This window comes from Bubalus kerabau, chromosome 7 (assembly GCF_029407905.1).
Source record: "Bubalus kerabau isolate K-KA32 ecotype Philippines breed swamp buffalo chromosome 7, PCC_UOA_SB_1v2, whole genome shotgun sequence".
Taxonomy (NCBI): domain Eukaryota; kingdom Metazoa; phylum Chordata; class Mammalia; order Artiodactyla; family Bovidae; genus Bubalus; species Bubalus kerabau.
The window spans coordinates 107,879,547-107,895,911 of NC_073630.1; the positions used below are offsets into that span (position 1 = coordinate 107,879,547).

General features: G+C 45.9%; 1 protein-coding gene and 1 non-coding gene across 2 annotated transcripts in view; one reads left to right on the plus strand and one right to left on the minus strand.

The window, feature by feature from the left end:
• EVC2 (EvC ciliary complex subunit 2) overlaps positions 1-9,531 on the plus strand; it is a 157,443-nt gene extending 147,912 nt beyond the window's left edge. The window contains exons 20-22 of the mRNA XM_055589083.1: positions 3,760-3,956; positions 6,229-6,330; positions 8,823-9,531. Coding sequence (XP_055445058.1) covers positions 3,760-3,956; positions 6,229-6,330; positions 8,823-9,093 — 570 coding nt within the window. The 3' untranslated portion in view covers positions 9,094-9,531. The remainder of the gene's footprint in view (positions 1-3,759; positions 3,957-6,228; positions 6,331-8,822) is intronic.
• Positions 9,532-11,215: 1,684 nt separating this feature from the next.
• TRNAG-CCC (transfer RNA glycine (anticodon CCC)) lies at positions 11,216-11,288 on the minus strand. Its single transcript has one exon. It is a non-coding gene; the product is annotated as a tRNA-Gly (tRNA).
• Between the last annotated feature and the right edge of the window lie 5,077 nt (positions 11,289-16,365).

Here is a 16,365-nt window from a genome sequence, read left to right on the forward strand (position 1 = left end):
AAAATGACATATTCACAGGTTCTGGGATGGTGCATGAACACCTTCAAGGCCATTATTCTGCCAATCACACCAGACAGGAAGACAAGGTTAAGCGTCAAAGTGAGTAGTAAGTCTAACATGCTTCTTCCTCTTTGACATGAGAGCTGACCTGGGCTTTCTTGATATTTTCAGCAAGAGAGGAGTACCTACTCATGGCAGGACCCAGAAGAGTACTTGCCATTCACCTCACTGTCCAGCAATTCTACCATCATCCCCTTATAGACAGGTCCTCCAGAGGGGACATTAGTGCCCAAGTTCACATTGAGGAGCCCGGTGGAGCTAGGATTGGAGCCCACATTCTTCTACCCCACATCTCTTAGCTTGAGCTCCAGACTGGGGATGGGGGAGGAAGCAGAAGTTTCCAGAATACCTGTCGTGCATTGAGTATCATCCTAGGCACTCATATCAGTTATTCATTTAATCCCTGCAGAAAGCTGGGAATCAGGGACTATCTTCTCTATTTTGCAAATAGAGCAACCAAGGTATGAATGGGTGGCTTCGGGTTCCAGGGCTCACCATCCTCCTTGGAGCTCAGGACTCGGCCTGGGGTTGGTGGCTACACAGCATGTGCTCTTCCTGCTGTGTTGCCCTGCAGAGCACATGCTGCTCCTGGCCTGGGTCTCTGTGGGAACTGAGCCATCTCCCACACTCACTGTGATTCCCCCTCTTCTTTGTTACTAAGAGACTTGACAGATGGCCAAAGGGTCATGTATAGAATATTATCCAGGTCATCCCTAATTTGTTGGCTCTTTTAAACTGTGAACTCTGGTAAAGAACTGGCTCTGTCAGGAGTAAAATGCTGCTGGGATGGAAGCCTTGAGCAGCAGGAATCATTTAGGAGGGTGACTTTTCTCTGCACCCCCTCCCCATCCTGTGCCTTGTAGAATCCCCCAGCAATGTCTACTCAACTTCATTTCTTTCTTTCCAGCCCTTGTGTATTAGTGAGGGTTTTCCAGAGAAACAGAAGCACAAAGACTTGGGAAAAGAGGGAGAAAGAGGTTTACTTTAAGAAATTAGCATATGTGATTGTGGAGACTGGCAAGTCTAAGTAGGCTGACAATATAGAACAGCAGGCTGGAGACCAGGAAAGAGCCAGTGTCACAGTTCAAGTTCAAAGGCCCACTATTGGCAGAATTCCCTCTGGCTCAGGGGTCAGTCTTTGTTCTATTCAAGCCTTCACCTGATTAGATGGAGCCCACCCACATTGTGGAGGGCAATCTGCTTTAAGTCCACTGACTCAAGTGTTAATCTCATTCAAAAGCTACTTCACAGATATATCCAGAATTATGTTTCTCCATATAAATCTTGGCACTGTGGCCCAGACAAGTTGACCTATAAAATTAACCATCACTCCCTTTGTAGAGGAGTCCTGTATTTTGCCTGTTTCTTCTTTGTACCAGGCAAGAGAATAACCAGGGAAACCCAGTCCCACCCCCATTCTTTCTACTTCTTCTAAATACTCCTCCCCCTCTTCCTTCTTCTCCTCCTTCTTTTTCTTCTTTCCCCTGCAATCTCTGTCTTTCTCTCCCTTTCCCTCCCCAACCCTCCCCTGCCTCTATGTGTCTTTTTTATTTCCTGCTTATTACCCTACCTTAGGGACAGCATAGTTTGAATTACAAAATTTGCATGAAGGATCATTTCCACATGAGCACCCATGTTTTCATATTTATGCAACTTTGCCAACTCCTCCTTCTTCTGCATATTTATGACAATGTCAAAATAACACTCATATGCCTGTTCTGTGCTAGACACATCACACATCATCCCAGTTAATACTCACTGTTGCTCTTGGGGCCCTGGCAGTGGGAAGAGCCTCCCCTAGGCACTGCTGTAAATCCATCATTCCTTCTGTGATGGCAATGATACCAACAGCAGTGGTATCAGCCCAGTATTGAGGAGAGGCATGGAGAGGATCATCACTGGACAAAACTGTCCAGTTGAAACTGTCCAGAAGAAACTGAGGGTCAGAGAGGTGATGTGACTCAGCCAAGGTCCCACAGCCACTCAGTGGTGGAGCTGGTTTTAAATCAGTTTCTCTTCCTTTAAAGGTGCTACTCATTTCATGCTACTGCTCCATTCCCTTTGAAGCAAAATATTTCCTAATTGTTTCATGAATAAAATGGGAAGGGGGAGCTCATTTTAAAATGAATGGTACTAACTCAGCAAGGCAGAAAGTTTCCTTGTGCTGTGGGAAGAGGTTGGGACCCCACCTGAGGTCCTCCCTGAACTCATCTCCTTTACTCCCTCGAGGCTCCAGTATGACTTGTAGACAGTAGAGTGGAATTCTTTTTTAAGCACATATAATATGACTTAGAGTCAGCTTAACATCTTCTGAAGAGGCTTTTTTCTTGAATATTGACTATGCTCCTAGTAAGTGGCAAGTGCTATCCTAGGCCCTGGGATTTTAGCAGCAAAGTGAACAGATGAAGCCCAGGCTCTCAGGAACTGATATTCTAGTGGATAGAGCAGGCAAGCAACAAAATAGATACATAATATATATATATATTATTTTGTATGGATTATGATCTCATTTTCATAGTCATGTCCATCTATCCACCCATTATCCATCACTCCATCTGTCTGCCTCTCCTTTCATCTCTTTGTCCACCCAACCATCCATCTATCCATTCATCCATCAATCCACCTCTGTCTATCCATCCATCCACCAACCATCTCTGCATCCATCCATCCATTCATCTGCCCATTTGTCCACTCATCATCTATCCATCCACTGTCCATAACCCATTTATCCATTCATCCATTTATTCATCTGTATAACCCATCCATCCATCCATTCATCTATTTACATACATGCCTAGAAAGATTCCTAGAGTGTGCTTTGCCTAATGCTACTGATAATTATTTCTGGGTAGTGGCACTTGGAATTATTAACAGAATTTTTGTGCTTTTCCCAGGTGGCACTCATGGTAAAGAACCTGCCTGCCAATGTAGGAGACATAAAAGATGTGGGTTCGATCTCTAGGTCAAGACGATCCCCTGGAGGAGGAAATGGCAACCCACTCCATTATTCTTGCCTGGAGAATCCCATGGGCAGAGGAGCCTGGCGGGCTACAGTCCATGGGATCACAAAGAGTCAGACACGACTGAAGTGACTTAGCATGCAACACACTGCATCCCTAACTCCTGGCCAGTTCTGCTCTATTCTCCATCCCTATGTTCTGTCAACTCTGATTATGCATTTGGAATCATACAGGATGTGACTGTGCAGCCTGGCTCTTTCCAGGTGGTGGAAAGCCCTAGCAATCCATCCATTTCTTTCACTGCAGACTGGTATTCTGTGGTATGGCCATAGTGCAGTTTCTTTAACCCTCCACTGCTTTAGGGCCTTTTCAGTTGTTTCCACAGCCTGTGCTGTTCCCTCTGAGCCCTGTTGCCTCACGGAACATGAATAGGAGGAGAAATTACTAATTGGCCTGGCTGCAGGCCAGGGCTGTAACTATGATGAGTGAGTTGCCCTCTATCCAGGAGGGTAGCTGGAAGGGATGGATGAAGGCTTAGGGAACGTCATGGGGAGCCAAGGCTGCTGACCAAATAGATTTTCTTGACGGCTCTGTAAATTTGGGGACATGTTTTCAAGACCAAGCTAATAAAGTATTTATCTCCCTGGGACAAAAAGTCCTAAGACTGTGATCCATTCAACCCTGCTGTTCATCAAGGTGAGAGCCGTGAGGCCCTGAGTCCCTGCATTCACTCCTCCAGGAGCTGAGACTGGCGTCGTACCTGTCGAAGCTGACGATGCTGCCGGGGGGCACGCTGCGCCGGCTCCTGACCGTGGCTCTGCCCGCAGCCTCGCAGGCTGAGCTGCTGGCTGTGCTGGACTCCGTGGGCCAGAAGCATCAAGACCACTCGGTGGAGAACGATGGCAGCAGGGTGCAGGCTGACCTGGGCAGGAGGGGGTGAGTGCAGGGTCGGCCGCTTTTGGAAAATGAGGTCCCATTTTCCTGAGAGAGAACGGATGGGGGTGGTGAGCCAGACCATGGGGCACAAGCACGCCCGCCTTCCCAGGGGAACTTCCTCACTTAGGGAGCAGATGGCATCCAGGAGTGTCATCATGAATCCTGGAAGTCATGGCAGGCCCAAGGGTTTTGTCCACAGCTTCTCTTTTCATCACCGGTTCACTTCCCAATGGGATCTTAAGACAGTAGGTTTCCTTGGGCTGTAAATATGCCATATACACACAGTAAATGCATAAAGGAAAAAGGCAACGAGACACCATGGTTCTATCAGCTGGAGCAACTGGCTATTAGCATTTTGTTACAATTCTTCCTCCAGAATGGGTTTGTCTGCTGGATTGTAAGAGTGTGTGCGGTGTGTGGGGGTGTGTGTGCGGGTATGTGTGTGTATGCATGTGCGTGAGCACACATGTATAGGAATCCCAGTATATACAGCCTTAGCTCCTGCTTTTCAGAACCTTATCGCAGAGGCAAGTTTGCTTATTACCTTTCAGCTCTTGTCCATGTGCAGACATCTTCCTAAGCATCTGTGTCGACTCTTCCTGCTATTTTTATTAACAATTAAAAAATTCATGCTTTTCCCAGTTCTAGAAACATCTCCATAGGTATTATTTTTCATAGCTGCTTATTATTTTACTGAGGTGTGCAGCATAGTGTATGTAACTGTTACTCTATTGCTGACCATTTAGTTTGGGTTCATTTTTCCTCAATTATGGATAAGGCGGCATAGATACTTTAGGGTCAAGTTGCAGGTGTGCATTTTGTCAGTTAAGGGTCTTTATTAAGGAAAGGCATGAAGAGGGACCTTGGATAAGGTGAGTATGGGGCAGCCAGCCATGCCACTTGAGAGCAGAATTTATTAGGGGTGAGGCTGCAAGGAAAGCCATGACCAACCTGGAAAGTGCTGAAGGCCAGGCAGCAAAGCCCAGTCCTCAACGAGGATCCACAGGCTAGGGAAGGGCGTCTTGATGCCCATGAGTCTGTGGAAATGGCATGATTGTGTGGACATGTGTATATGCAGGTTATTTTCCCTGACTTGTAAAGGAGTCCCTGGCTCACAAAGGCAAGATGCACAACAGAGGGCCAAGAGTAGGGCTGGGGTGCAAGGAAGGATGAGAGGGTGACATCAGCTGTAGGGGAGAGGAGGGAGTCTGCAACATTCCTAGAGCTGGAGGGACCCAGCACACAGTGGGGTGGCGGGTGGGGGGCCGGGGCTGGAAGTTGAGTGTGTGGAAGTTGAGTGTGGTCACAGGACTGGGGGTGTGGGTGGGGTCGGGGCTGGGGTGGGCGTGGTTGGAGTTTCCTGTTTCAGCCTGCTTTCTCTAGTGCAATCAGAGAACACACAGGCAGCAGGTACTGGTGGTAACCCTGGAGCAGGACTTTGCATGGTCACAGCTTGGCCCAGCGTGGATGAGGGTTCCTCACCACCGCCGCCCCTCCCCCCACTCTGCTTTCCCCATAGCCCCTCTCAGCACCCACCCCCACCCCCAACCCCTATAGCTGGGCAGTGTGAACCAGCTGAGGCAGAGTATGAACTTGGCCAGAACCAGGCACCAGTGGACACTTGATCCTGTATTGACTTGACTTGAACCCAAGCCTGTGGACATCTTTCCCCCTGTCCTGTTTGCTGTCCCTTCTTCAGTTGAGAATCACGTGGCATTCAGGCTCCCTGCCTTATCCTCCTTCTAAGCTTCCATTGTACCTTCTCAATCTTCTTATTCATGTATTTATAAAACATGTATGAGCTCTTAGTGTGTCCACTGTCTTAGGCATCAGTGTAGGTGGGAAAGTAAGGGACAGTCCTGCCACCCAGAATGTCCACTCTGGGGGAGGTGGATCACACTCAAGCCAGCGCAGAGAGCTCTTTGCTTCTGGAATCTTCCATGCATTCAACTGCAGGGATGCTCAGACTCAGCTCAAGTGTCCCCATATCTCGGCAGCCTCCCTCTATCTGACCCATGTCACGTGCTACCTATCTGTGACCCCTGGACTGGGGACCCCTTGGGGCAGAGACTGTGTCTTGACTTGGCCAGCAAGATGCTTGATCAGTGTTCACAGAGTGAGTGAGTGAGTAAATGTGAATACTCTAAGGGTTTTTCCTGTCAGCCAAAGGTCATACTGAAGGAAGGAGTTCCCAGAGGGCTTTTTAGGATTAGGCCTCACTTGAAGGTTCTGTTCTTTTTGAAAATATAAGAATGTCCCTTCTTGCCTTCAGGAAACACCAGGGTTGGTGGCAAGCCTTAGAGAGCAAACTTCGTGGAGAACTGATAAACAGAGGATTAGAGAAGATGCTCTGGGCTCAGAAGAGGAAGGAGAGGTATGAGGGCATCTGTTCAGGTGGGCTGGAGGGGTTGTCAGCCAGGGTGCCCATGAGCCCAGAAGGGGAGGCGGAGGGGACCACGAAGGGAGGGTTACTATGGACACAGCACACTCCTTCCTTCCCTCCAGACAACATGTTTATTCAAAGTGGGCTTAGTTTATTTTTCTTTCAAGGGAGAGCATGAACACAGAGCCATACTACCAAAATGGGCTTAGTTTAAAGTGAAGTAAGTCAGACAGAAAGACAAATATCAAACAATAGCACTTACATGTGGAGTTTAAGAAAAATAATACAAATGAATGTACTTGTAAAACAGAAATAGACTCACAGACTTAGAAAACAAGCTTATGGAACCAAAATAGAAAGCGGCGGGGAGGGATAAATTAATAATATGGGATTAACAGATATAGACTACTGTATATAAAATAGATAAGCAACAAGGATTTACTGTATAGCTCAGGGAACTATAGTCAGTATCTTGTAACCTAAAATGGAAGAGAATCTGAAAAACAAAACATATATAAAACTGAATCATTTTGCTTTACACCTGAAATAAACACAATATTGTAAATCAACTATCCTTCCATTTTTTTAAAAAAAAAGCAAAGAGCGTAGTCTAGGAGCTGAAGATAAGCCGCCTGCTATCAGTGGGAGAATGTTCTATCATTTATTAGCATTTTAATTGCAGTATTTATTTGAACTAGTGGCTCTTTTTAAATGGGATCTCATTAGGAGAATTATTCCTTATAAAGGCTTAGATTTTATGGTTTACAAAGCCCTTTCTCATCTTGTTGGACTGAGCCTGCCCGCTTTTGGAAAGTGGGCAAAATCCCACGGCCACGCTTGACCAGCTCGGGGAGGTCAGAAGAAGAGACCCCCACTGGTGAAAAGTGGCCGTGGGATTTGGGGGCACTGAACCAACCCCTCTATTTCTCTGCACTTCCAGGCCACTGCTCTTTTCACTCTATTGAGTCCCTTTCTCTTTGAGCTGTGGTGGCGGCACACCTGGAGAGCAGAGGAAAATTGGAGGCAGGGTGGTTTTAGATTGCTGCAGACAACAGACTCAGGCGCTCACCTGTTTCCCACTAGAAATTTGGAAAAATAGTAACACGAGTGACAAGAGTTATGTTAACCCATTTTAACGTAACAGGTTAAAAAGTGATAACCAAAAGGTGCTGTGGAAACAGTGATGCCCACAGAATGTGGGCGAGTCCTGCACCTTCCAGAATTTTTCAGGGTGAAGCTGCAGAGACCAAGCTGCCCAGAGAGTCCATGATAACAGTTCCAGAGCCATTGATAATGGGCTGGACGTCAAAATTTAGTCCCAAAGGAATTAGATTAGGGTATGGCAACACACTCCAGTATTCTTGCCTGGAGAATCCCACGGACTGAGGAGCCTGGTGGGCTACAGTCCATGGGGTTGCAAAGAGTCGGACACGATTGAGTGACTTCACTCACTATTGAACCCAAACCAAGAATATTAAATTCAGGCCATATAAAGGGAAAGCGCTCCACTAAGGACTGGAAGTCAGGGGTCCTAGGATGAGGTTGGGAGAGCGAAGGCATTCCTGGGCTGCACTGATGTCAGTGGGCGAGTGCAGATCAGGAGGACCCTGGGCCCATGGTGCTGGACCACTGTGCCTGCCTTTTCTCTGCCTCAAGGCGCTGTGGACGGGTGGTGGGAGGAGGAGAGACTGTGAGTCAGAGAGAGCTGATGGAGCTGTCTTTGAATCCTTGTTCAGATGACACAGCTGCCAGGGCAGGAGTTCGTGGTGATGAGGTTGAAACCTCAAAGCCACTTCTCTTCAGGAAGGGCCCATGAGCCTACCAGTGGCCTCCAGTATGTCAGCCCACAGTGACATGGCCTTGTCCTGCCCTGCTTGGGCAAAGGACCCTGTGGCTTTCTAGTCATACAGGGCTCTCAGAGGGAGTCAGAGCCATTTTCAAGTGCAGCTGGAACTGAGGGACTGGACCGCTCACGGGCAGGATTCCAGCAATCCTTTTATAGGATATTCCCCCAGTGTGTCGCTATTTCAAACACATTTTACCTAGCTTCTGACTGTTGCCTTACACTCAGATTTTACCAGCCTGTGTTTAGTGTGAGGCCCACAGGCAGAGGCATCCTGGACAATGTATCCCAATCATCTGGGGGGAGACGGGAAGCTCTGACTTGTAGCATCTGTCAGGTTCCGCGGTGTGAAACACCCCCACCCTGGCTGATCGCATGCTGACAGCGTGATGACAACAGGCTCACCAAACTCCGGAGAAGTGAACCGTCATGAGTCAGTGTGAGCCGTCTGCAGCCGCCCCTTCCATGGGCTTCAGCTAATCTCAGCAGCCACCCTGGCAACCACAGAGAAAACCCTTTAAAGTAACACTTAACTGGGGACCCAGGAACCAAGAGGGAGTTTTCCTGGAGAACTCTGTCGGCACACTCAGGAGAGTGCGTTGCCAAAAATGTCCAGTCTGATTTTCTGTTCTCTCTTTAGCATATTAAAGAAGACGTGTCCCCCTCTCAGAGAGAGGGTGATATTCTCTGGAAAAGGAAGTTGGCCGCACCTGTCCCTGGAGTCCACTGACGAACTGACCCCGGTGCCCATTGTAGGGGCAGAAGCCGTTGACTTATTAAACACGGGTGAAAAGCTCTTTATCTTCAGAAATCCAAAGGAGCCTGAGATCTCACTGCACGTTCCTCCCAGGAAGAAGAAGAAGAACTTTCTGAATGCCAAAAAGGCTGCGTGGGCCTTGGGCATGAACTAGCCCAAAGGGAAGTTTCTAGAGTCTGAAGACACAAAGATTTGCTTTTTCCTGCTCATCTGCGGGTATGCATGTTTTATGTACAACTTGCAGGTATCGATTGTACATGGAGACTGACACACCTCTAACCCTCCCCCTCCACCACCATGACTTTCGAGGACTCAGTTTAATCTGGTCCCATGAATTCCCAGGTGGCCCACTCCCTTCAGCATCACAAGGGACATCAAGAGACAGGGGACCACCCCATGAACCCTCACTGCTTTCGGTCCCAGCTCACGGAGGATCTGGGGGAGACCCCCCCAGCCCTCAGTTCACATCCCCGAAACACCTGACTGAAGTGTGGGCTGTGTGTCAAAGGGCAAGGCTCTCGGTTCTCACACTGTGTTTGTTACATATTCTATTTTTATCAAGGGAACTTTTGATTAATAAATGCATTTTATATAAAGCTACTCTCAAGGAGACTCATTTTTGCTTTCTGTATGAACCATTTATTTACTTATTTTTGATGTTTGTTTTATTTTTTAACTTTTTATTTTATATTGGAGTATAAGAGGGCATGGCAACCCACTCCAGTATTCTTGCCTGGAGAATCCCATGGACAGAGGAGCCTTGTGACCTACATACTGTCCATGGGGTCGCAAAGAGTCAGACACAACTGAAGTGACCTAGCATGCATGCATAGCCAACTATGCAGAAGGACATGGCAACTCACCCCAGTATGCTTGCCTGGAAAATCCCATGGACAGAGGAGCCTGGTGGGCTGCAGTCTGTGGGGTCACAAATGAGTCAGACACAACTAATCAACTAAACAACAAATAGCCAATTAACAATGCTGTGATAATTTCAGGTGGACAGCAAAGGGACTCAGCCATACCTATACATGTATCCATTCTCCCCCAAACTCTGCTCCCATCCAGGCTGTCACATAACGTTGAGCAGAGTTCCCCGTGCTACACAGTTGGGTATCCATCTTAAATATAGCAGTGTGTGCATGTCGATCCCAAACTTCCTAACTGTCCCTTACCCCATCCTTCCCTGCTGCAACGGTAAGTTCGTTTGTTGCTTTCTGTAGGAACCATTTATTTTTAGTCCCTTCTTAGGTTTTGCCCCTATGTTGTGATGTTCAGTAGAGGTTTGCCCTTCATCATTCCAGGTGCCTGAAGAGGTCCCAGCCCCTGGGCTGTACCATCTCCAACTCAAATCAGGAAACCCAGAAGCTTAAGGTCATAAAGCCAATAAGTAACAAAGTCAGGACTCACTGAAGACTTTACGGCCCCAAACTCTCGTCCCTTCTCCTGGACTCGGTAAATGGACACACACTTGCCCTCGCTTGTTTGCCAGCAAACTGTGCACAGGTCCTTGTCTTTCACAGGATGCTTTCCTGTACCCTGACCTTTCCATCCTCATAGTGGTGGTTGCATGAGCATTTCTAAGAACACAGCAAAGAATACAGTTACAATCGTATTGGGTCTACAATTACCATCAGAGGTTAAAGCATTGCCTGCAATGTGGGAGACCCGGGTTCGATCCCTGGGTTGGGAAGATCCCCTGGAGAAGGAAATGGCAGCCCACTCCAGTACTCTTGCCTTGAGAATCCCATGGAGGGAGGAGCCTGGTAGGCTACAGTCCACGGGGTCGCAAAGAGTTGGACATGACTGAGCTACTTCACTTTCCTGACGGTGGGAAATGATCGGAAAGGGAGTCCTGTCACCAGCAAGAGGAAGACAAGGGACCCCAATGATGAAGCATCTATTACAAGAGAATCGCTTCTATTAATAGACCTTTCCAGCTACTTGAATCCACTTATTAATCCTTGATGATACCCAGCAGGTGGGGATAATTACTCCCATTTTACACCCAAGGAAGCTGGGAGTCAGAAAATTTTAGGTTTCTGGCAATCACACTACCTGTAAAGGAGGAATCCTCACTTTGAACCCAAGTCTCCTAACTTTCAGACCTTACCTGCCAGGAGACTCTGCATTGCCTTTGGCAACCTGAAGGCTAAGTCTCTCTCTCTTTTTAAAAATTTATTTATTTATTTATTTGGCTTTGCCAGGTCTTAGTTGCAGCAGGCAGGATCTTCCTTGCAGCATGTGAACTCTTAGTTATGGCATGTAGCCTCTAGTTCCCTGACCAGGGATTGAACCAGGGTCCCCTGCATTGGGAGTGCAGAGTCTTAGCCACTGGACCACCAGGGAGTCCCTGTGAAGGTCAAGTCTTATTTGCAGTTTTCCTTTCCCATGGGTACCATGCAGCATGGTGATCAGGGACCTTTACTGGGGGTTGGCACTTCTTCCAGGGACCTCTGTGGACCATTATAGTGGCTTTCAGTTGACCACATCACTGCTATAGTGGATATGCACAAGTAAGCTGTTCAAATGCAGGAGAGAAAAATGAATGGGGTCAGTTTTCCCATCAGAAGGTCAGGTGAGCAGAGAGGAGAGAAAGGGCAGTGAGTTTCACACACAGGGTAGTGGACTGGAAAAGGCATGGTCTTTGGTATAAGCCAACACAGTTCGATCCTGCTCTATTGCCTGTGAGCTGTGTGTCCTGGGCAAGTCACCTGACCTTTCTGAACCTCATTTTCTTCATCAACAAAGGGATAATGAGATTATAAGAATTAGATGAAACCAGATCTGTGAAGCGCTTGGTGGTGGCATGGGCCTGCCACATCTATGTCCTTCTGTATTCTTTGAAGGTGATCTGTTTGCTTTTCTAATAATTTCCTGATTCTAGCACTCAGCTGGAATTATGCATGACTGAAAGTAGATTGCACACAAAGATTTGAAAAAATATCTCAAAATTATGGGCTGAAGGCTGAATGAATAAGCTATTAGCAACAACAGGAGGTGCTCAAACTGTTCAAAATACAACATTTGAACCTAATAATAACTCCCTATGTTAATAGACAGAGAAAGGCTATTGGTTTAAGTTCTCTAAACTCACTGCATGAGAAACATGAAGACATGATGGGAAAGCTTGTGCTTCTTAAATCAGGTAGATCAGGTTTAAATCTTGGCTCTACAACTTTTGAGCAAGTCACTTGACCACTCTGAACCTTTTTAGTCTCTTTATCTGGAAAGCAGAGGCCCTAATACCTACCTTAGGGTAAGGATGTCACAAAGAGTGAAGATATCACATATCATATAAAATGTTCGCATACAGTAAAATGTTGGTGTGCAATAGTGCAGCTTATCTATTCTATTTTTACATATTCACAAAATTGAGTTTTATGTTTCCTTTTTATTACTGTTTCCACCCTAGATAAATAGACAGTGACCCTTCCAGAAAGGCTGCACCTGCCACAATATATGGAAGGCTATCCATGAGAGGCTTCCATGAGAGCCAGGCTTCAACAGTACGTGAGCTGTGAACTTCCAGATGTTCAAGCTGGATTTAGAAAAGGCAGAGGAACCGGAGATCAAATTGCCAACATACGTCGTATCATTGAAAACGCAAGAGAGTTCCAGAAAAACATCTGCTTTATTGACTATGCCAAAGCCTTTGACTGGGTGGATCACAACAAACTGTGGAAAATTCTTCAAGAGATGGGAATACCAGGCCACCTGACCTGCCTCCTGAGAAATCTGTATGCAGGTCAAGAAGCAACGTTAGAACTGGACATAGAACAACAGACTGGTTCCAGATTGGGAAAGGAGTGCATCAAGGCTGTATTTTGTCACCCTACTTATTTAACTTATATGCAGAGTCCATCTGGAGGAGGCAGTGGCAGCCCACTCCAGTACTCTTGCCTGGAAAATCCTGTGGACGGAGGAGCCTGGTAGACTACAGTCCATGGGTTCGTGAAGAGTCGGACACGACTGAGCGCCTTCACTTTCACTTTTCACTTTCATGCATTGGAGAAGGAAATGGCAACCTACTCAGTATTCTTGCCTGGCAAATTGCATGGACAGAGGAGCCTAGTGGGCTACAGTCCATGGGATCACAGAGAGTTGGACATGACTGAGCACGCACACACGCACATGAAGGCCTTGCTGTGGGAGTTTGGGAGTGAGATCCAACCTGACGGGGTATTTGGGAACAGCCTGAAGCTTATGACTCCAAATCTTTACCTCCAAACTGGACTTCTTCTTGGACTCCAGACCCTTTTGTTACAGATGCTTGTCCAGCCCTGAATCCATTGGCTTCCTAGAAAACCTGTTCCACTACAGATGTCCCCTCTCTGAGTGAATGGGACCAAGCCAGAAACTTACAAGTCATCCTAGACATCTTCCTGTTTCTCAGTCCCCCGAATATGATGACCAAATCTTGCTGATTGCACTACTGTCTTAGTACAGTGGTAAAACCTATGCCCTCTCCCACCCCTCCCTGCCTGCTTAGGTCCTGTCTCTCCCAGATGGTGCCAGCAGCCTCTCCTCTGGGTTGGCTGCAACCAGTCTGTTCTATGGTAGCCATATCTAAGTCACTCCCTTGCTGAACGACTTCCAAAAACTTTTCATTACTTACAAGACCTCCATGAACTGTCCTCTAATAGCCTTCCTATCTGTGTCTATAAGGGAAGTCTTTACTTTTTAAGGAGCTGTTGAGTGGTAATGAGACACAAAGAAGGAAGTGCATCTGGATTTCCATCCTGGATCTGCCATTTACCATGTGGCTCTAAAGAAGCCACCTAACTTGTTTTCCTTTCTTATAGTAGCTTTATCTGGTTTTGGTATTAAGGTAATGGTGATCTCGTGGAACGATTTAGGAAGTGGTTCCTCTGCTTGTACTGTCCAGAAATGATTATAGAGAATTGGTATCACTTCTTCCTTGAAAGAGGAGAGTGAAAAAGTTGGCTTAAAGCTCAACATTCAGAAAACTAAGATCATGGCAACTGGTCCCATCACTTCATGGCAAATAGATGGGGAAACAGTGGAAACAGTGTCAGTCTTTATGTTTTTGGGCTCCAAAATTACTGCAGATGGTGATTGCAGCCATGACATTAAAAGATACTTACTCCTTGGAAGGAAACTTATGACCAACCTAGATAGCATATTAAAAAGCAGAGATATTACTTTGCCAATAAAGGTCCGTCTAGTCAAGGCTACGGTTTTTCCAGTGGTCATGTATGGATGTGAGAGTTGGACTGTGAAGAAAGCTGAGCACTGAAGAATTGATGCTTTTGAACTGTGGTGTTGGAGAAGACTCTTACAAGTCCCTTGGACACAAGGAGATCCAGCCAGTCCATCCTAAAGGGGACCACTCCTGGGTGTTCATTGGAAGGACTGATGCTGAGGCTGAAACTTCAACACTTTGGCTACCTGATGCGAAGAGTTGACTCACTGGAAAAGACAGGGGCAGGAGCAGAAGGGGACAACAGAGAATGAGACGGCTGGATGGCATCACCAACTCGATGGACATGAGTTTGCGTGAACTCTGGGAGTTGGTGATGGACAGGGAGGCCTGGCATGCTGTGATTCATGGGGTCGCAAAGAGTTGGACATGACTGAAGGAGTGAACTGAACTGAACTTCCTTGAGTAATAACAATCATATGAAACAGTTTCCAGTGAGTCCATCTGGATCTAGTGCCTTCTGTTTTGGAAGGCAAGTAATTATTGATTCAAGGACGTTAATAGATATAAGCCAATTTATATAGTCTTTTACTTCTTGTGTGAGTTTTGGTACTGAGTGTCTATCCAGAAACTGGTGCATTTCATATAAGTTATCATATATGCAGCACGAAGTTTTGGAAAATACTTGTTTGTCTTCCTTTTACTATCCATGAGAATAGTTGTGATGATCATACTTTCATTTCTGATTCATAATAGCTTATTCTTTTTCTGTCCCTTGATTAACATAACTACATGTATATCAATTTCATTGATCTTCTTCAAGAACCAGAACTTATATAAGAACCTCATTTTCTTGATCTTTTATTGTCCTATTTTTAATTTCCTTGACTTATGTTCAAATTTTAGTATTTCTGTTTTTCTAACTTTTTTCTGTTTAAGCTTAAATGGCAGTCTCTTGCAGCCCCCTATGGTCCTCTTACCTCTAATTTCTTCTTTTCCAGGGGAAACTATTCTCAGTTCTTTAGCTGTTTCTTGTGGCATCAACTTTTATATTCTTGGGAACATACTGCAACTTCTCAGTGCTGTGTTATTCATAGTGTATATTGACCTTTTAGTATAGCAGATGAGAATTTAGTTCTCTTAGACACACACACATGTAAACACACATACACAGTTAACATACATATCCTTCCTTTCCGGTTATCTGATGCAATTAAAACACAATTTTCACTAAATATTCATCATTTTTATTAATAACATTTCATTTGAAGTTGAGCCATGTAGTGAATTTTAATTACATTTCCTTTTTACGTGTAACTTTTTGTTTTCCCTAGAGTTAATTGGCTAGAAACTGTAGTTATGGCTAAAAATGACTCCTTATCTTTTGGAGAAACATACTGAAATATTTATGGAAGAAATGTGGTGTTAGAGATTTGCTTCAAGATAATATGGAAGAGCTTACTGACCATGGTGAAGTAACAGACTGAATTTAAACTCCCAACTTAAACAACTAGAGAACTCGACAAAATACAGGAGAGAGCTATTTTCAGACACTGGGCAACAGGCAGCATGGGACTGCGATATTGGAAAGAAGGGAAGTAAATGAAGGGAGCCCTACGACTGCCCCAGATCAGTGCCAGAGGGAGTTTTAAGGCTGCAGATCAGGGAGGGGAACCCAGGGCCCAGCAGTTTCCTTAGGTGCGGAGACAGAGAATGAAAATCAAGGAGGCTGAGGCAAGTGAGATTTATAAGGCAGAATATGGAGGAGAGAGATTAGAGGGGGAAGAGAAAGAGAGAGAGGGCAAGTTAGTATCAACAGAAGGGCTCCCTTGAGTCTGTCTGAATACTGAGCCCTGTGTACACAAGGAGAAACTGTTAGCGGGCAGAACGAACCACCAGGAAAAGTAGTTTTAAAACAATTCCCAAAGCTCACCAAGGACTGGGAATATTTTCCATTCCCACTAGCCCGAGTGTGATGCATCAGCTGGTCTTCTGATGATCTTGGCTTGGTAATGGGAATAAATTAACTGCTCTGGGCCCATCATAGCAAAGCTTAAAGCAAGTCTCAACAAATCTGTAGAGACAGAGAGTAGATTAATATTTGCCTGGAATCATAAGAGATGGGCAGGAGCATGGGGAGTATGGAGAGTGGTAGCTATTGGGTACATTTTGGGGTAGTGAAAATTTTCCAATGTTAGATTACAGCTATGATTGCATAACTCTGTAAATATACTATAAACACAAGAAACTATACTTTCAGTG